The following is a 21479-nucleotide window of genomic DNA, read 5'->3' on the forward strand; positions in this document are numbered from 1 at the left end:
ACCCTTGTTCAAGATCCTGGTCAGGCTGCCTCTCTTCTCCTGTAGCTCCACAGGCTTGGAATCAAGTTATGACTACACCTTTCTGTGTGCTTTGTAATGTAGTCAGTGAGTAGTGTCATCTCTACACTCATACCACTTCAATTTGGCTATGATCAACTATTTTCTCCACTGGTAGGTGCCAAAATAATGTCCCTAAGCAAGGAATGTGACAATTAGTGAGCATTAGCCTCTCTGCTTTAAGGAAATTTTTTCATATGTTAGAGGTCATGTTGTGACTATTGCTTGGACTATGGTCCTATTTTTTTCATTAAGTCCTCTGCATTGACTAACCAATGGAATGCAAGAGAGAAATCCGATGAACATGGAAGTATAGTTAGAAAATGTAGGACTGTCATCTATAAAGTATTTGGAATGCTTTTACCTTTGCTTGTTGGTAACTAAATGTAACCTAGACCAACAAGTGAATAATATTTAGCAAGACAATAGATAAAATAATAATAAATAATAAGAAACCTATTATGAAATTGAGCCTGATAATTGCACTTCAACTGTAAGAACTTTCTACTAACTCTTTAGATGATGAAAATCCACTAGAATTTATTTTCTTTTAATAGGGTGGGAGATGAGGATGGAGAAGTCTAGTGGGATTATTAAGGGTCCAGTTCTATAAGCGACCCTTCTCTCTGGTGCAAATCATGTCACGGTTGCTGGATGGAGTTGCAGTTCTGATTTGGTGTCTGAAGAAACAATGTTCAGCAACTAATACTTCTATTCAGAAAAATACAAAAAGCACATGCTCCTTTTCAAGAATGTGATTTGAACCTCTTCATGTTTTCTGTGCTGAACTGTTTTCATGATGAGGACCACTAAGGGAACGTGCTGGCTGGATGAGATGGGGCGACAGATGACTTACTGCGGGGAATGTTTGGACATTCTTGAGGCAGCAACAATTGCTTTCACCATAATTATTGCGCTTTACCAGCAGTGCCTCAGTGTTATGAGTAATAGATTTTTATTTTAACGGTTAACCAGTGCACTCAGATTGCTCAGACCTACCAAAGAGTTCCTCTATATTTGTGTTCCCACTTGCAGTCTGACAAGAGTTGAGTGAATCTGTATTAATTTGTTTTGTTGCTGTCTGTCAGTACTGAGGCATTTATTGAACATTACTGACTAAAATCCCTCAAACTTTTATATGTATCTAACACTAGTTTGTCATAAAAATATACTTCTGCTTTCAGTTTCACGTGCGTGCCGTTCCAGTACAGTGATTCATGTCCACATGGGTGTGATAGGCTTGTATTTCACAGAGCTGACTGTAAAGGTCTTGCATCAAATTTGAAATACTTTTGGTCCATCTCATAGGCTAATTTTATATCAGAATAATTCTTCTCAAATTCCATTCCAGGCCCTCAGAAGTTAGATTTCTCTTTGTTTTAAAAACTTCTTTTTTCCTAATAAGTAGCATCCAGCAATGAGTGTGTTATGCTGGTGTTCTCATTTGGATCAGCAATGCGGTTTTGAAGTGAATCTCCTGTTGGCCCCCCCTTTGGTTTGCATTGTGGAGTGATCCTGGGGAACGACCTGGGCTGGATTCCTTTTGGACAAAATAATCTAAAAGATGGGCTGCAGGAATGTGCCTAATGCACTCCAGCCACTAATGGGCCTTCAGTCTTTGAGATTAAATCTGAGAGCTAGTCCAAAGTAGAAAGCCCCTGGAACATGTGTAATATGGAATGTGCTCTTAAAATCAACTCTTTCACTGTACAGGCCCACTTTCATTGGTTCCTACTATTGCTAATACAGCCACAGCCACTGACTATTGCTTAGCACTTACGTGAAACTAGTTTTGTACACATGTGAAACATTGTTGGATGAATGACATAAATTTGTAACTAACCACATGACAATTAGTGGACAATAGGTGTGATTATTTGTGAAAAGAAATTTTCGCTTATGCATTTGAACTTTTAAATGATTTTAATAGTGCAGAATACCTATTTGCATGTTGCTATTAATTTTTAATTTATCACGACTGAAATTTGTCCAGGGCTGTCAAACTTGTAGTATATTCATAGCTGTTCCATAGCTTGCACCTGGAAAATTCTGTGTAAGAGCTTTCCAAGAATTTCAGTTGAATTGCTCTAATTTTAAGAGACCTGAATTTTTCAGTGGCGTTTTTGAGGCCACTGAAAGTTGCAATGAGACTTTTAAGTGAAAGCTACTGAAATGAAATAAAAACAAATTATGTATTTTGTTTTTAAAACAATCCAACATCTAAATGGAGGCTTCAAACTCCATTATTTGCAGATTATGAATAGTAATTATATAGTACAACCAGTCATCAATGAAATTAGATTCTTTCAGGCAAATCATGAACTGGAATAGGTATTCTGTTACACAACTAGCACAGCTGAACTTTCTTGCTATGTGAAATGCCTAAAACTTTTAGGCATTTCATGACGTAGCTGGTGGGTGTTACAGTTAATGGTTGCATTGTGGAACCTGGTATTATCGCGGTTCCTTTGTGTTATTGTTGTGAACAGTGGAATTTTTGGTAGGAAATAGCATCCTCAGTGGTTCCTTGCCAGCGAGGATATTAATGAACAAAGGAAATGTTAGAAATGCAGTGTTTGCCACATGCTCTTCAATCCCTCCCTACCGCCCTAGGCTTGAGGCAGAGAACCATTTTGTTCTCTTTCTTTTTGGAAACATGCTTCAACTTTTTTGTTCCTCATAGACCTACTTTTGTAGTTGTTGTTTTGGTTTTTTTCTTCACTTTAATAATTACTCTCTTTGCTTTGAAGGACAAAATTCCATTTGGGATGGTTTGAATTTTGCACATGTATGTTTAAATCTGCGTCTGCTTGTTCAGGGATAACTTGGGCCTTCTGAGGATTCATGTTTTCATCCCACCAACTGGGTCAAGTTCAGGTGCTTAAGTGAACTTTGCCCTGTGTTCCTGTCATTCCTCGTCCCTTCAACAATAAAACTGCTGGAGTGTTCCCATCTTTGCATTTTTGGAGGTCGCAATGACTCCACTGTGCCAGCTCGTTCTGCTTATCCCTCTCTCCCTGGTGCACACAGGTTTCCAGAAGCCTTTCCCAGCAGTTGCTTTTGCTTAACTTGTTATTTGGTGCCATCCACCACTTTGTTGGTGAACAAAAAACGAATGTGCCATAGCAACAGAACCTTCTATTGTTGCAGCAATGGAATTTTTAACTCCTTTTACATCCACAGTATCCCTGTGTCAATAAACAAACTCTAAACCTGTTTCTCAAGTCCAGTTTGTTATATTACTAGTCAAGCATTCTTAGAGTTCACATGCTTGGAAGAGATGGCCGAATGAGTCAGTGTATAGGTTTATCTGTCATCTAATGAATAGAAGTCAGCCGCCAATCACACTCTGAGGACGTGCAACCCACTTAATGTGGGTACTTATTCCCTTTTTTTTTGCATATTCAGGGATTGAATATTACATATGTGCTGATGCATTGAGGTATGGTGCCATGTTTGAACACAGTGAGACCTGTTTCTGTGTAAACTTAAAGAGACATAGTGGGGCATGAAGGGGCAGCAGAGTGTGAATGTACAAATGGACGAGCACCTGGAGATGAAAAGGTGGTTATTTGTCAAAGAGTTGAGCTCTGTGGGATGTGTTCTGCAAATGTACATCCATTACCTATCTTTTTTGTGTATTTTCTACCAGTTTCGCTTATTACTGGGACCCCCACTCAATGTGCTCTACATTATCATAGGGAAAGACAGAATAATTATAGCTCTGAAAAAAAGGATACTTCATTGGAAGTTCTAAGAAATTTTCAGGAATGAATTTGACCTATATCCCAGGAACTTTATAAAAGCATAGAGGACAGGATTGTAAGGGATCTGGAGAGATTGCCTTGTATACCCTTCTTAGCAATACATAAGCCTTTCCTGACAGTTCTGGCTATTTGTCCAATTGCTTTTTGATAGGGCTATTGTAATAGTAGCCTTGTTGCTCACTCAGAGTGCTGCCACTATTCTGTTGGTGGAGTCTTGTAAAATATATTTGTCATGATACAAAGAAATATATGTAACCAGAGGCACATGCTCGGGACTAAAACAGGAGTTAAAAATCAATGTTACAATAGTCTCAATGGTGAAAACAAAGTTTCATTCTATGAAATACATGTATTGCTGTGTAATTTTAAAAATAAATATAACAAGGTTATGGTAAAATGAATGTATGTGTTGTAAAAGTGATTTATATATACTTTAATAATTACAAATAACAAAAAATTAGGAGTTCACTTTGTTCACTTATTTCATGAAACATTAATTTTGAGATGCGATTAAAATTTTTTCACTAAGCAGCTTACCAGTTGTCTGTAATATAGATATGATTTGGGGTGTTAAACATCTCAATTCTATACTTTGCCAGCATGTTGTATCTCTTCCTTATTTAAACCTTAAACTTGCATTAATCTCTGCACAAGTAAAGTGTGTGCCCATGCTTACCTTCAGGATAAATCGCAGGGTGCTCTGTGTGGGTGTCACTCCTGCGGGGCTTTTGGTTAGAAGCTCTTCAGACCAGGGACTGCCATTCATTTAGGAGAGGTACGCAGCCACACAGGTTGCTGTGGTATGTAAAGAAGAATGTGTTGCTTTTCTGACGTGACTTAGAGTAACTTACAGTGGTTTTAAAGAGAGGTTGGATTTTTACTTCAACGCTGCCAGACTCAGAACATAATGAGCCTTTTATTTCCATTATTTGAACTGTTAGGAAGAACATCTCTTTTCATCTTGTCTGTCAGTTTTGGAGGTTAGTCACGTGAGAGTGGAAGGGTGTACTAGAGGAAGCAGAAGCTAAAATACTGAGGAAGCATTACATAAAAATTCTCAAGGTTAAGCTTGGTTAAAAGGGAGAAGTGTTATAAATTTATTTGGAGATGCATCTGGCCATGCCTGTCTACAGCCAGATCCAACCATTCGTATTTGTGCCAGCTGCAGGCTTTATTAAAACTACTCTGCCACATGCATGGCACATCAGACAAGGTTATGGTCTTTGCGTGGATTCTTACTGGACCTGTAAATGTGGTATCTTTCAAAAACTACTCATCACTCTTCTTATGCACCTAACACAAAAATAATGGGATCAACAAACTACAGACTCAAGAGTGGTTTTGAGACTGTTTTCATGTGTGTTTGGTTGTAGTTGGTATGTTGTAGTTGCACCTCTAGAATTAAAAAAAAAAAAATAAAAAAAAGTTATGATCCCATCATCAGCTGTTTATTATAAGGGAATAACCAAGAAATTCCTTTGTACTAAAACTGAGACCTGATGCACATTCAAGAAAAAACAAATAAATCAATCAGGAAACCAGTGTTTGTCTATTTTTGGTGTTCTGATGCGTCAGAAGTGATGTATGAAAAAATCTTAAATAAATGTAGCTTAAGGTCTACTTTTTCTAAAGCCACATAGTATTAAATCTGGCTGGGATGGAGTTAATTTTCTTCGTGGCAGCTCCCGTGTTTGGGATTTGTGTTTTGGATACAGCAAGGTTGATGGCACACCAGTGGTTCAGCTCTTGCTGAGCAGTGCTTGCACAGCCCCAAGGTTTTCTCTTTTCCCACTCTGCTCCCCCAGCGAGGGGTAGGCAAGGGGTTGGGAGGATGCACAACCCAGACAGCTAGCCCAGGTTGACCAGAGGGGTATTCCACGCTATATAACATCATGCTCAGCAATAAAAACTGGGGGGAGGAGGTTTTGGGGTGAGGTAGCTATTGCTTGGAGACTTGTTTGGGCTGCTGGTGGGAGGTGGTAAGTGATTGCTTTTCCATCACGTATTTTGTTTTTTCTTCCTCTTCTCTTCATTTATTAAAGTGTATCTCAATCCACTATTTTCCTTGCTCGTGCTCTTTATGTTCTTTGCCCTTGTCCCGCTGGGGGTTGGGGAGGGAAGGAGCGGCCGTGTGGTCCTTGGCTGCTGCCCAGGGTCAGCCCACCACACCCACGGAGCAGCATCTGCCAGGAGATCAGCTGCTGCGGTGGGTCATTCTGGAGTACAAAAAGATATCACATAAGTGTTTAATGTCACTGGTGTAGGCTTCTGTTATGAACTTTCATGGGGAAGTCTTCGTATGAATTCAATAGATCAAAGAATGGGTACTCAATTAATGTTAATTGTTGTAAATTACCTATCAAAATTGTTTGGTGTTCAATTGCAACCTTGGTGGGTTGTTTCTTTTTTTTGACTTTTTAATAGTGCCTTGTCTTTCTTGTTAACTGTTAATATTGTTTACATGCTTTTGACTGGTTGTTTACCATATCCAGCTAGGATAATAAAAGTAAACATGAAAAATACATATACTACCTATATAGTAAAAAAATTTTAAAAAGAGAGAAAAAGATACTGAACACAAAACAAGCAGAGGAATGAAAACTAAATCCCTATGAATTATGATGACTGGTTGTATTCTGCATTCCTTCAAATTTATTAAATAAAAATATAATCTAGAACACTGAGAGCCTCATAATATTAATGTTAATGTTTCCTTAGAGCCATTTATTGTTTACTACATGAAATAGTAGGGCTCTGCAAAGCTGTATCCTATACAAGAAAACTGTATACAGTAACTCTCTGGTTTTGTACTGGAGAGTAGATATTGTTGTAATCTTGTGGTGTTACTGCAGTGACGTAATTTAAGAGCAAAATCTCTTAAAATAGCTCATTGAAGCTTACTCTGCGTGGAAAGCAGAGTGTATAGTGCTTGCATTTCTTTTACAGTAGCTGTCTCCAGGACACTACTCATTTTCACTCAGTCTATTTCAGGGTACTTTTCGAACACTTTTGAAACATATTTGCACCTAAATACCTCACTGGACAGGCACCATCATCGTACTTCAATACAGTCAGATTTGTATCTGGTAAATATCAGGTAGAAATAGTTTGTATCTAGTGTCTGTCAAAGGGGTTGAAAAAATTGGGGTATTTTTTGGCTAGGATGAGTATCTAGATGAGATTAAGTCGTCAGGGCAAGATGCAAAACTCATTGAAGTCAATGTCTGTCTTCCCAGCCACTTCAGTAACCTTGCGCCCATCCCAGTGAAACGGTGCATCTCAGGATGGGCTTGAGGAAATATTGACAAGTTGTTGAAGAAACGGTGATGGGAGGGAGGTCTGAGAGAGACGTACCACAGAGGTGGCTGGGTCAGACATTTCAGAGGTGGAAATTAATAGAAGGGGAGCAGCAGTGCTTGAAGGCACATGCTGCTATACATACAATATGGCATATATTATTTTGAGTGATGTTCAATGCCTCAGTTTAATAGGGTGGATAACAAAGGCAGAAAGTTAGGATTTAAAATCAAACTGCCATTGGTTACATAAAGAAACTAACCTTTAATATGTCGTGGTAGCAATAAGTGGTTTTTCTGTGTCCCGGGATGGGAATCATTGCGTTACTAGAGGATACGGTATCATTACATTGTGATAAGTGGTTTATAAACACGTTCTTGTTTGAAACAAATGGAGCTAACAGACTTTTCAGAAGTTGCTTGTTTAGATTTACTGTAAATATTAAATGTTGTATGTATACTCAATAAATACTCAAGACTGAAGATATTTAGCGTTTTACAGATCCCTCTAGTAAGTGATATAAACTGATAATCTATCACTGTGAATAATAAACAAAGTAATTCCAGATTTGGAAATGTTTCCTTGAAAGCCAGTAGGAAAAACCTGTAGCAATCAAGAACAGAAAGATTTTTGTACATGAATTTGGCTATTAAAACATTAATGATGGCGAAAATGAAAGCTGTCACCTTGAGAAAATGCAGGTCTGCATCTGTTAACTGGCAAAGTCATCAAAACAAGATCTGCTATCTCGTGAAATAAGCTTAAGAACCCCTCAAATAACCTTAACATGGAAATTTCCCTGTGTCTTGTATATACTTGGAGAGAAGAAATAATTTTTCCTTTCATCATAGGTGAAACTTTTATTTAGGAATGGCTTTTAAAAGGTTACTTTTTTTTCAATGAAAAATAGGGAATTGTTTTATAATGAATTTTCTGAATTTCTGTACTAATTAGTTTTGAAGTTTCAACAATATTTCTCTTTAATTATATGTTCAAAAGTAAATAATAGAGAACAGACATTTGTGGAATTTTTGTGGTTTTTATATGACAGAGACACATGTACGTGAGCAAAAAAAATTTTGTGTGACAAAGCGATTCAAATTTTTATCTGAAAATTTTGTGGAAGGTAACTAAATATAAACAAACTCAATCATAACCTGTTGTTACAAAAGCTGCTGAGTGTTATTTTGCATGATTAAATACAATACGACAAAAAGATGCTTTTAAAGAGGAATTGTTTTGATCTGGACAAGAAAACAAATTGAAAATCAATTTTATTAGGAATTATTTCTAAGGAAACTACATGAGATGCTAAGACAAGTTATATTTTATGGCCTCTTGTTTTTAATTTTCAAAGATGAATTTTGCTCACATAGAGGAAAAATACCACAGAAACTAATATCTTGAAATTTCTTTTGACTTAGAAAAAAACGACCAAGAGAATACTGCAGCAGGAGATAAAGACATAAAACAGCCTTCCAGTAACCAAAGTACACAACCAGAGATACAAGACCAGTCTGTCTGGGGAAATCGCACTGATGGTGACCTCATCAGAAGTAAGTATTTCCAGAACAAATTGCTGCCATTTAGGCTTGCTTTTGCCGTGTAACGGGATACTGCCTGTTGACTCAGTTAAATGTGTGTCAAATGCAATTGTGTTGCAACCCTAATGCACGTCTACCGACTTTATTTCCCAGAATGACTGCTGTCCGCATGCATAAGCAACCAGTTCAAAGAAAGGTGTGATTTGAGTGGTGCAGTATAATATAGACCTCTACATTTTAAAACCTTAATGTTATATTCTTATCATTCATAATGTGATCTGTATATTTAGTAGGCACATGGGCTGCAGTATGCAGCTGTGCTAGGTGTCATTGCCCTTAATTTCTCAGGCTGTACATTTAAGTGGCAGAGTTAAACTATGCTGAGAGCAGTTGCTTCCAGAGTGCTGGTCAGGTGTAAGTTTATAGAGTTTTTAGTCCTAAAGTAGTTACTCCTTTCAGAACTAGAAGAATACTGTAAGACAAGGTTTTAGACCTATGCTATGGAACTGTGGCGGTTTTTAATTAGTTTTTACAAGTCCACATTCCTAGTGTGTGTCTTGGACGCTTTAAAACATAAAAAGGTATGCAAGACTATTCTCATTTTTCTGCCTTGAACTGAAGATCATATGCTGTCCAAAAGATCATCCACAATTGCACCCTCCTGAGGCGAAAATATTTCTGTCAACTGCCAGAGCTAATACTGCTTTGAAATACTGTGAATGCTTGAACGTTAGTTGCTCAAGGGAGGGGCAGCATGAGAAACTGTTCCTTAATTATAGGGTGTATTCAGAAAGCAAATGGACTGAATGCTGAGTGGTGCTCCAGCTCTCTGAGATCGTTGTCTGACCGCACACTTCAGGGTCAGTCTGTCTTCACGCTGCACACGTACTACACTGTACACAGTGGTGTAAATTCATACTTCTGAACCTGCTGTTGTCATAACTGGTGATTTTCTTTAGAGTTATCTGGGGGGTTGGGCGGATTTTTTGGTTGTTGGGATTTTTTTTTATTTATTTTTTTTAATCTTATCTATCCAATCAGCTTCTGAACTTTGTCTTAGCATTTGAAGTTCTTTTCAAATCTTAGTTAATCCTTTTTTCTGAATAATGAATCCCAGCAAACACTTATACCCTTAATGTATTGAATAGTTATCTAGATCCTTTACAGGAAACTTGAATTTAGCATGTCAGATATATATCTCACAATTTAAAAATAATTCTGTCCTGCACAGCTTGAGAGTTTACTTAATCACAAAAGATTATTATTTTAGATCTAACTGTCCCTGGACAAGCAATTGCTTTGTGCTCGTGTTGAGGACATGGGAAGGTGCCTATGGCATCTGGTCCTTTTGGAGTGGCTCCCTTCTCATTCCCTCTTCCTAGAGGCTGGGAATAAACCCAGGTCTGTGGGAAAGCAGTTTTATTTCTTAGAAGTTAGCGGCATGCCTGAACTATGGAGGAAAAGAGCAAGGACAGTAGGGTGGTGCTGTGTTTCCTCAAACCTGTTCACCTCAGGGATGTACTGTAGTGGCTGCACTGGGAAGTGGGAGAGGAAAAGACAAATTTTTTCAATGTATAGTAGAAATTGCAGCAGATTGTGCAAGTCCCTGGTAAAGTCACTTGACAGTTATATGCAGTTATATGTCTCTGGGATGGGAGGGTTTGCTGTTGCTGAATTAAAAAAAGTACTGGGAAAAAGGGCAAAAGTAGGATAAAATTTGTAGGTATAATGTACTGCTTAAGTGTGCTCCTCCTGGAGTCACTAGTAGTTTTACCTTTGTGAAAAGCAAGTTTAGGTGAAAGCTGGAAGTTTCTAAAACTCCTAGTCTTAGTAACTGAGTTTTGTGTAGTGGTGGCTGATGAGACATGTTTGAGTGGCTGCTATGATGCAATCCTCTCTTTGTTTGAAAGTCATGTTTTTTTTAACCTTTAAAGTCCTCTAGATGGAAGAAACAAAAATGATGAAATTAAAGCAGCTTCTTTTTCTGCTTCTTTTTGGGCTCTGGCTGTGAGTAGGAAAGGCTGTTCTGCTTAAATAAAATGAGGAACAGCATTTGGCTCAATTACAAGTCCTTCTTGTAGTTTGCAGAAGTTTTACAACTTGATCTACTTAGTAACTCAAGTTTGAAAAATAGAAAAAGCAGAGCAAAGAGAAGCTTTTTTTTCACCAACATTAATTAGGTATTTAATCTTAAATAACAAGTATTGTAGCTCAGAATGGCTGTGATTCAACCAGATCTATTACCCCCCCAGAGTGAAGTTTGCAGAATATTGCATATTGAAGGAAGCTTGAGGTTAGAAATAAACAATGTTTTGATCGTTATGGTCTATTTTAAAACTGTTCCTTTAAATTGTTTTAGGGAGGGCATACTTTAGTTTTCTCAGGTATTAACAGCTATTCAGCACTATCCTAATGATTCAGTTTCTTTTTTTCCCGTGCAGATTGTTTTCCACCCCCACAGCTGATACATACTCCATTTGTGTTAGCCTTAGTTCTCACTTCATAAATGTTTCCAGCATTTAATTTCCAAGGTTTTCCTTGTTTGCAGCTGTTTTATCCCGCTGTTATATGGAAGTAGATTAATCAGTCAGTTTTATTGGCACACCAACAACAAAGTCCAGTGTTAGAAACTCTGTAATGACTTCATTATGTATGATTTCTCATTTGCACTTGTGAACTCAGTTTACCAGGCAACATCAATAAACTAAAATGCTGCCCCCGTTTTCCACAGTAAGATGTTTTCAGTTCACCTTGCCCTGCCCTTGCAGGCCTTTTCTCAAGCTCCCTTTTTTGTAATCTCTAGATGTTATTTCCCCCAGATTAGCCCTTTCCCCACCTCCTTTGGGGCATCCCTTCTCCCCCTCGGGTAAATTCATACGTTCATAATATCCTGGGTAAATGGGTAATCTTACGGGAAGCTTCAACCAAAGAGTTAATCGCTTTTGAAGAGAGCTAGAGAGTCAAGAGGTTACGGTATACTGACATAAACAGGGCAGAGCTAAATAAGAAGAAAATGGCTATATTGCCTTTTTGTATTAATTGTCAATGCACTTGCATAACCGTTACTGGAATACTGCGTTCAGTTGGAGAAGGGTCAGGGGAGAACCACAAATATCTCAGGAATGATTGGAGTAGTTGAAAACATGCCTTGTTGTGGAAAAACTCCTGGAGTTCAATCTGTTTAGTGTTAAGAAGGAGGATAAAGAGGGGCTTGCCGAGTCCCTAAGAAGCATGATACCACAACGAACAGAAATTTGGTAAGACAATCCTTCAACCGTAGCAGACAAAGGGAGAACTAGATGTAATGTCTGGAAGTTCAGTTAGACTAGAAATAAGGTGTACATTTTTCAACGGAGTATTTGAGAACAGGAAGAAGTGCCAAATATTTGGTGTTTTCAGGTGTGTTAAATTGGCTTTCCTCTTCGCAAGGAGGCCATTGCTACCCACAGCCTCCATTTTAGAACCTGAGTAAGGGAGAGTCTCTTTTCCATAGTGGTTCCTCCAAACTGGGATAACCTTAGAATTTTCATCTCAGGTATTCTTCCAGGCAGTGTTGAAATCTATTCCTTTTCCTTATAAATGCACACATACTTTGCATTTTATTTCAGGCTTGTAGAGGTTCTGCTTTTCAAAAGATCTTAGCCTTAGAATAGCTGCATCTGCTTTTCCTTCTTCTTCAGCAGTGCATTTTAAATATCTGCAAACACCTTCTGCTTATCTTCATTGTATGATCTGTAATGGAGATGTTCCGCGTCTGTTATCACTCACCTTTAGCAAGTGAGGAAGAGTGGATGTTAAAACATGCAGCAGGGTAACCTATGGCTATAGGAACGAAGCCATAGGAGTTGTTGCTGCTCCACATTACCACAATGCCCTGCTTTGTTCTTTGGGAAAGGGGGGAGTTCCCCTTTTTTTTTTTTTAAAAAAAAAAAGGCTATAAAGGTGGATTTAAGGATATTTAGGCAGAATTTTTACAGAGGGTACTAGGTTATCATCAATGTGTGCTGTTATGTAGGGAAAGGAATGTTTAGGAGGGAAGAAAATGCCAATCTTGAACACTATTTGCTTGTGAGGATTTAATCTCCTTTCCAGTTCTCAAGCAGGACCTTAGCTAGGTGATATTTAAGAAAACAAAAAACATCTACCATAGATTCAAATTGTCATGAATAATTGATTAATAATAATCCAATTCTCAAGATTAAATACCTAAAATATGCCCATGTTTTACAGATAGAAAGGTCATCGCTATCCATCATTTCCTAGCTTCAATTGCCTCTTTCTCCTCCATGAAACACCCTCCTGATAGGAGTGGTTCTTCAGAGAAAGGGATGCTTCATTCAGCTCTGTGGGGATTAAACAATTTTACATGCTCTTGTGCCCACTGTTCTATTTACTACATTCTTCTTTATTACATTTTCTTTTATTGAAATATAAACCTACATATTTTTATCTTTCTGTTTTCTGTGTTTTTATGTTGACATTTTTACTATACACGGCTATTTATTTAATTTTAATGTCTGGAGATTCCCTTTTCCTTCTGGCTAAGCGAGTGATTTCCGCAGTTTAAATATGCAGTTTGGGTTTGGGACTTTTTTCGCCAATAAGAAGATAATCTGCTGTTAAAACTATTCTTTTTGTTTGATATTAATACAAATATCTTTTATTGGCAAATTTATGGTGCATAGTCATCTTACAATTAGTGTGATTTCAGATGACTGTGTTTATTCTATCTAAAAAATAGTGCAAAGTTCTTGAGATTACTTAAATGGTTCTCTTCGAAGCTGGAAAGTATGACAGATACAGTATTCTTGCAGTGTAACTGAGTGTGTGAGTACAGAAATAGTGCAGAATAGATTAATGGAAATTATTCAAAATATATTGCTGACTCTGAAAGGTGTATTCTTTTAGTTAAAGAAGCGATTTATGTACAATGTTCCAAATATACAGTGGTATAAAAAAGTCTGAGCCCATGAATGAAAAGAACTTTAATCAGTTCAATGTTTACATACAGAAATGCAGTATTTGATATTTAGATCCTTCCTTAAAAAAGATAAATCTCTGTGGAATCTGGCCAGTAGAAATAATGGAGGTGTGAAGGTCCTCCCTGAGAACTCCTCTGCCAGACAGATTTTCTAATCCTCTCCCCAGCAGAGAACTATCCTGTGTTACTTCTCTTTCTCCCCCTGACCTGGCAGATCTCTTACCACTTCCATTCCAAAAGTCCTCAGAACCTCCTCTCATGGCTATTGAGAAGCCTGATGTATTTTTAATTTCTTCCCAACCAGCTCTAAGATATCTGGCAATGCATTAATTTTTTAAAATATTCTTTAAAAATACTGTGCATCAGCTAGTTCCCTTAGCACAACACAGGAGGTAAAATGTGATTTATTACTACAGTTTTGTACTGGTTTTGGCTGGGGAAGAGTTAATTTTTTTCATAGCTGCTTACCGGGGTTATACCACAGCAAGTTTTCAGCCACTAAATAGTGAAATATGACATTGATTATATAAACTGGAAGAAAGCTATCTGAGTATGTTGTACAGCATATTCGGAATATTCATGCCGCTCAAGATAAAGCATCTCATAAAAGTGGTAGTGAAAATTATGTTGTTTAACAAAATTTCGGAATTTAGATGGCTTCAAGGCAGGTCAGTGTGTTGTGCATCAGAAGTACTAGGGCCTGTGAAGGACCCATGGAATTTATTCCTACTGATGATGCACCAGTTGAAGCTGAGGAGAAGAATGAGTAGTAGTGCTCCTGAAGTAGGCTGAGCACATACAAATGAGAAATTGGAAGCCCGTGCTATCAAGAGACCAAACATTTTCAGTATTCCAAATAAATAATCGGAGTTTGCAGCTGGTGCACACATACGCAACTGGAGCTCATGTTTGCTACTGTTCACCTCAGTCTTGACGATTCAGCTGGGGTTGTTTAGATTTCCTTCCTCCTTTTTTTAATAGATGAAGATGATGAAGTCTTTCCAGTGTCTACCTGGAAGACTTCTGTGGAAAGTTAGGCCTTTTCTTCTCACCATTTTGATTTCCCCTGGGAATTTCTGGGATCAGCTGAGACATTTTTACATCCAGGGAATTTCACAGGTCATTGTTGCACAACCATAGGATTTTCATTTAATTTTCATTTCACCCTCTCCTGGGCAGAGAGGCATTTTCACAGCTAGCTGTATCCTTAACAGTTACAGTCTTCAGAGTTTAAGACTGGGTCTTCGGTGTTTACAGAAGTCACCTGTGGAAGGACCAGAGTGTCGCTGAAGTTAGTAGTCCCTTGCTTGTAAACAGTGCTGCTGTGGGGTGAAGATATTTGCTGCGTAGCCTCTCCCCTTTGACTCTAGGTTGAATGTTTTGAAGGAATGCAGTTCATGATGGACTGCAATAGGTGAGGAATTTGTATACTCTGTGGTGACTCCATGTGGAGAAATAAACTTCTTGCTGTTGTTGATCCATTTACAGAGCAGTAGTCAAACTTCAAAGAGAACCTTAAACTGCACCAGATGACCATAAGATAGATGCATGTATTCTGCATATCACTAGTAGCCAGAATGACCTGGAGCCTTTCATTTTCTGTTTTACCTTACTTCTGACTCACAGAACATCACCTGAATTTATGGTCTGAGGCTGGGGAAGTTTGGATGTCAGTAATCATCAGTACCAGACAAAGGTGAAATTCTTCAAGTAACGTAGAGTTTACTGTGCTTGCTGTGTTTGAGCCTGAAGTAAATTGTATCTTAATTTCAGAATATATTCCGTTGTTGTATTGGTACTGTCTCAGAATTAATGTGCTGTTATGCCTAGATGGGAAAGAATATTTATATTATTTTCCTGATTAGTTCCTCCTATAGGGGGAAAAGTACAATATATTTGTAGTGGTTCCTTAAAGAGGGAGAGTAGTAAAACTCTGACTGTGTTCTACGTGAAATATTATACTACAAAACCAATGAGTCAGTGTGGTTTCAGTCTGCTATTTTCAGTACTAACGGTATTCAGTTAGCCATTTTTAGCAAAGAAAACACCAAATTACTAAGTGCATGAAAGTATCATCATGCAAGTTGTACTTTTAGGAACCTGTTTTCTGGCAAAAATGTGTTGAACTTAAACAATAGCAAAAATCCTGTAGTTTTTCTCTTTTTAAATTTTATATTTGCTGCCATGTATGTGGAACACTTGGAGTAAGTTTATACAACTGAAAAGTAGTACTTTATATTGCGTGTACATCGAAATAATTAAATTAATTCTTCAAAATGCAGTGAGACAAAATAGTTTTTAATCTTTTGCATTTTGTATTTAATGATAAAAAACTGAAAGATGAAGAGAGACTCATGGTCACAGCAGAAGGTTTAGCTAAGTAATTATGGTTAAACAGTTTTCTTCTTTAAATAGCTATAAAAAGGAAAAAAAGATCTGAATACTACTTACTTGTGCTGCATTCTGGTAATATCTGCAGTGTAAAAGTACCCAGAAGTACCTTTCCCTGGAGGTATTTTTGTAAAGGACAAGGAAAAACAGGAGCCTATGACCTATTTGCATGTTGTTGTGGTGGTAGTGGCTTTTTGTTTTTCCCTTTAAAAAAAAAATAAAATTCTTCATGATCCAAACCCAAAGGATGTCCTTGAAAAACATTCAAACGTCAAACAGGTGTGGTCACTCAAGCTATTTCTAATACTGGTTTTGTTACCTCATTATACTGGTGAGGTAGGCCTCCAGAAATATTGAGGCTTGATTTGAGAGAATGATGAATTATTTGCCACCTGAGCCTTCACTATTTTTAAATGAACTGTAGTGTTCTGACATGTGAGAAACATGTTTTTGTATGCAAAGTGATCTTGAAATTTTGTGATCATGAAATGCAAACCCATGGCATTCAAACACAAGAGCTTTCAAATTCTGAGTTTTATGTCTTGACCCATGAAAATTAGAGGCTTAAATTTTGCTTTTAAACCTGCTTCCCTCAAATTCTATGCAGTATCTCAATTATCATGTTTTTACTTTCATCTGAAGCTATAAATATTATGACACTATTTTAAAGAAAACTGGAAGATTTAGCAATGCTAATGTTAATTACAGCAGAATTTCAACTAAAAGAGTCTTTCCTGTTGCAGAGGTTCCTCAAGCTTAAGTGGCTTTTATTGATTTACAGCTCAGACTTAAGGTTGTATAATGTTTGCATAAAATGTTAAGAAGTTTGCTTTTGAGACAAGCCAAGTAGAGCAAACTGTTAGGCAAGCCTATAAAATATGTGGCCTACGAGTCAGATTTGACCTTCAGGGCAAGTTTTTGCCCCTGAGAGACAGCACAAGCCATTTGCCCGTTCCTCAGTGGAGCAGGAGCAAGCCTGCCTTCAAGTATGGGTAGCTCTGAAATACATCTTTCTCCAAAAATAAAACCTCTCAGCCTGTTAGGAAGCATGGACCTTTTCCCATCTCCTTTCTTTATTAGGACAGATGCGTATTTTAACTGCATTCTGTAAGTTGCAAGTTGAAATAAATTTCACATTTTAACAGAAAGGCAGTGAAAGATTATTACACTGACCAAAACTAGCCATAAGAGCACTGTCAAACCAGAGTGAACATCTTTTAGGTCTGTACAATTCAGAAATACAGAAGATTAGTGAACAATATTTCTTGCTTGAATTTCAAAATGAAGGACACTGGAAGTTTTGGTGAGAAGATTTGGGATCAGCCTGCCTGGAAAGCTTTGTCTCAGTGATCAAACTGAGTTTTCACAGAGGTCACGTAAAAAAATACTTGGATGGTGAGGCAGGATACAGAGCTAACTTTGGGTAATGCACATATAGTTGTCATATATATAGTTTTATTAAATGACACCGGCTCATCTAACAATTTAGTATTTCCTAGCTCACTTTGTAACTATGACTTTATAAAGTATTTCCCTACCTCAATATATATTCTTTGTACTGTGTGCTGACTTTTTAGTGATAATTGCCACTATCATATTTATATAGTAAAATCAGTATTGAGAAATATTTTTATATGGGAATAGATCTTTCAGTGGGACTAAACACCAATCCCTCTATAAAGTATCTAGCAGTGTATGTTCATGCATCTGAAATAGTTACAAAGATCTTCTACATGTTTTGTAACAGTCTTCATCACAGCCATTCTGTAAACTGTTCTGTGCTCAAGACTTGGAAACTCGAAATTAGTGTGAGTTTTGTATTTACAACAAATAAGACAGTGTGTAACTTTGCAAAGGTATGGAAGGGAAAAAAAAACAACGCACCATTTTAAAGGAGGAATTCTAATTAAAGTTATATTTTTTTCTCCCTCTTCTTGTTCCTTTCCTTTGATTGTTACTTCATCTACTTCTCTGTCCACTTGATTTTCTGTTTCCCATCTGTAGGGTAGTGTTATGCCTGAGGAATCTTTTCCCTACAATTTAATCAGCAAAGTCAATCATAATTCTAAATAAATCACCATTTCGTTTTGATCATTTGTGTATTACACAGCATCTTCTACTCTAGCTCCATGAGAAGAACAAGCTAACAGAGACCTCATTTGCTGTGCTATGCTCCCTCCTTGAACAACAGAAAATAACCTGGCAAAAGCTTTCTATCATTATCATGTCTGCATCCACACCAGGGCTTCTGCTGGGATAGCTGGAATAGGGCCAGAAGTTTAGGTCTCATTATCAATATTTTGTTGGATATTTGTGGAGGGCGTCCTTATAGAAAAGAAGAGAAGACTTGCACAGGAAAGGTTCCCGTAGAATAATCCACTTTCATGTCAAAACTTAAACTCAGAGTTAGAAATCCATTTCACAATTACTATAATGCAATGGCCCTTCAAAGTTTTGATCATTAAAAAAAAAAATCCTTTAGTAATTATGGTAATTTTGAAAGAAAGTAAAGGGTATGGATTGGTGATATAGTAGAAAGAGAAGTGGTGGTTATAGTGGTGGATTCCAAGTTGGAAGAGTGCTGAAGGCTTGTTACTATTCTTATTAAATTGTTCTGCATCCTCTTTCCCATATTTATTTTATAAAGTAGAGAGAGAAAAGCCTAACCCATCCCTGTTATAGTTACTGTCTGTAAGCCATTTTTCCTTTTTCTGTTTGCATAATTTTCTCTATTCCCCACTTTTCCTCCTTTTGCTGTTTGTTTGAAGAGTTCTTTTTCCTGTAAGCAACGACAAGAAGGTTGTGTTTAGAGGCTGACTGGAAATGTTTTTAAATTGCTTCAGTATAAAGGTCTGTTCACTCCAGCTTCTGTGTGTTAACATCAACATTTAAGCTATGTTGTAAGTAGCAGTGAACCTTATTAGCGTGAGTATTTTGACTATTGGAGAATTAACAGTAAATTAAGCATTTTTATGAAAAGATACTGTGCATTCAGGGAAAAAACCACAAACTAACTGTTAAATATTACAAAACTCTATGAAAATTTCAGCTTCTGGAGTCATGTGATTATGTGAGATTTAAATTTTCATAAAATAAACAAAAAATTAACCTGGTCTTAGTCTGTAGCTACTGAAAAACCGGAAAGTTAAAGACTCAAAAATGAGAATGCCAATTAAAAGGACGTATTTAAAAATAAAATATTGATGATGATTGAGTAGTTTGGCTTGGCAGTACCTCACAGCACAGAAACAAGAAATTTTGTCTAAATTAGCTTACCACCAATTGAATATTAGGTGGTAGGGAGATGTTCTCATTGTGAGTTCGTAATTCCAGCAGTCTAAGAAAATGATATGACACAATAAAACGTAGCTAGTTATGCTGACGGAACAGTAAAGAAAAGGGTGCTGGAATTAACTCCAAGTGGCAGGGCTATGGCAGCAGTGCAAATAAAATGGCAGATGGCGTGAATCTTTAGTAGAGTGGATAAGGATGTATGAAAACCAGGGCAGCTCTGTCCTTTTGGCAGTTGTCTGAATGGTTTCCTAAGAGCTTTTCTGTTCGGGGCCAAGAAATGCGAGAAGGGAGGCTGAGCTCTTTCCCAAGCACGGCACAGCTGCACAGCACAAAGGGATGGAGGCAGCAGTTTGGCTCACCCACCGCCAGCCTGGTCGAGCTGCGGTGGCTTATGATGACAGGAATGTTTTTGTGGGGCTGGAGGCTTGTACAAGCGGCGAAGGAAGGTTGTTTGCGTGTGATGTAGTTGCTGTCCTTGCTATGAGACAAGGGTTCCTGCTGTACTTTGGGTCTTTTTGGGTAAGAGGAGGTTGCTGCCTCAGCTGTGACTTTTTATAGCTCTTCAATTGTAAAAGGACAAAAAAAAAATAATACATGTGACTGCAAATTCTAATGCTTTCACTTAAAATGCTGTTTCTTTTCTGTGAAATCCTTCAGCTTATCTGCAAAACCTTGTAACAAAATGTTTTTAAATGTAAAAATGGACACTTTTCAGTATTGTGAATAACGTTGGCACAGCACAGATTTCACTGCTGTAACTGCGCTCCATTAAAAAGAAAAATAATTGTGATTAGTGTACAGAAGAATTTTCTTTTCTCAGCAAATAAAGGGAAGCATGTCTTCTAAATAAGACAAAACGTAAGGTTTTCAGAAAAAAAGATCCTTGTTGCAAGCACTGATTCAAAGCATGGGCCTCGTCCAAATTTAAATGCTACTTAGAAGTATTTTTAAACAAAAGGTGAACTAAATAAACTTCAGTGGGCCAAATTACAGTTTTATAAGTTGAAAGAAATATTTTTTATTTTATTAATAGAGAGTGAAAATGGTTCCATATGCAATGTTGAATGCTTTTAAACATGTCGAAATAAGAATACTCCCTTTCTGTATGTTAGAGATAAAACCCAGTATTCTGCTGCTATTGAGTCAGTTCTGCAGTATAAGGACTTGCAGGTGCTACTGGCCTCTATTACATTGAAATTGTTTGGGCACAATAATTTCATAGAGATTTATATCTTGTTTCATGAACAGAGTGGAGAATCAGAATTTTAGCTCAAGAAAAAACTTTTACAGGTAATTTCATCCCTTTAAAACAATTGACCTGTTTCTTCAGATAATCTGGTGCTTTCTCCTTTGCGTTAATGCATTTGTTTCTCTGAATTTTTGTGCTCGTAGCTGTTGGTCACTGACGTGACACTGTATTTTTCTAGCAGGACAGATTTGTAACTGCGTGGCTCAGATATCAGAGCTTTCTGGTGAATTGTTTGAGCAGCTTATGCTTTGCTTCCTCTCAGGAAACTAAGTGCATCGTTTTTACAGGAAGTTCAGTCTTCCCCAGGCACGGTCAGCAATCTGACTTTTGCACTGCTCTAAGGGATGTGGGTGTGAGCAGCAGGCAAAAACTCATTTAGCATACTTTTTTTTTACTATATTGAATTCATGTAATGGAGGTAGTGTATGAAAGCTTGGCCAGGATGGGTGGGTTTGTCCAGCTGAGTCAGAAAGAGGACTTCCTAGATTATTTTGGTAGAATACAGTAAATAAGAAGTAAGTAAAAAACATTTTCCTCTGTGCTAAGTATTGATGACAATGATTACGTGTTAAGCACATTCAGCTTTGAATTGAACACACAAATCTCTTAGTTGATAAATTCTTACATTCTGAAATACAACATTGCCTTTCCCTTCAGCATATGAAACTACACTTTTAGTGTAAAACAGTGTTAATCTGCCCATGGGGTGGGGAAGGGAAGGGGCAGTTAGCTCTGATGCAGAGATGCAGCCTTTAGTCCACGGCTGCCTGCAGTTTTGAATCTAGGGAAGGAAAAAAGAGAATTTAGATTTTTCAAGGACTCTGATAAGAGGTGTTTTCAAGGTGTATTCTCTAGAATCTGATTTGTACGGCTTACACAAAAACGTTTTGGGTGAGATT

General features: G+C 37.5%; 1 protein-coding gene across 5 annotated transcripts in view; it reads left to right on the forward strand.

Moving 5' to 3' along the window:
- The window catches only part of MDFIC (MyoD family inhibitor domain containing), a 53630-nt gene that overhangs the window by 5457 nt on the left and 26694 nt on the right, over positions 1–21479 (forward strand). For all 5 annotated transcript variants that reach the window (XM_063323219.1, XM_063323218.1, XM_063323222.1 and 2 more), the window contains exon 3: positions 8546–8677. In XM_063323219.1, the coding sequence (XP_063179289.1) occupies positions 8546–8677 (132 nt within the window). The remainder of the gene's footprint in view (positions 1–8545; positions 8678–21479) is intronic.

The sequence above is a fragment of the Chroicocephalus ridibundus genome, chromosome 1, assembly GCF_963924245.1.
Source record: "Chroicocephalus ridibundus chromosome 1, bChrRid1.1, whole genome shotgun sequence".
In the NCBI taxonomy this organism is placed as follows: Eukaryota; Metazoa; Chordata; class Aves; order Charadriiformes; family Laridae; genus Chroicocephalus; species Chroicocephalus ridibundus.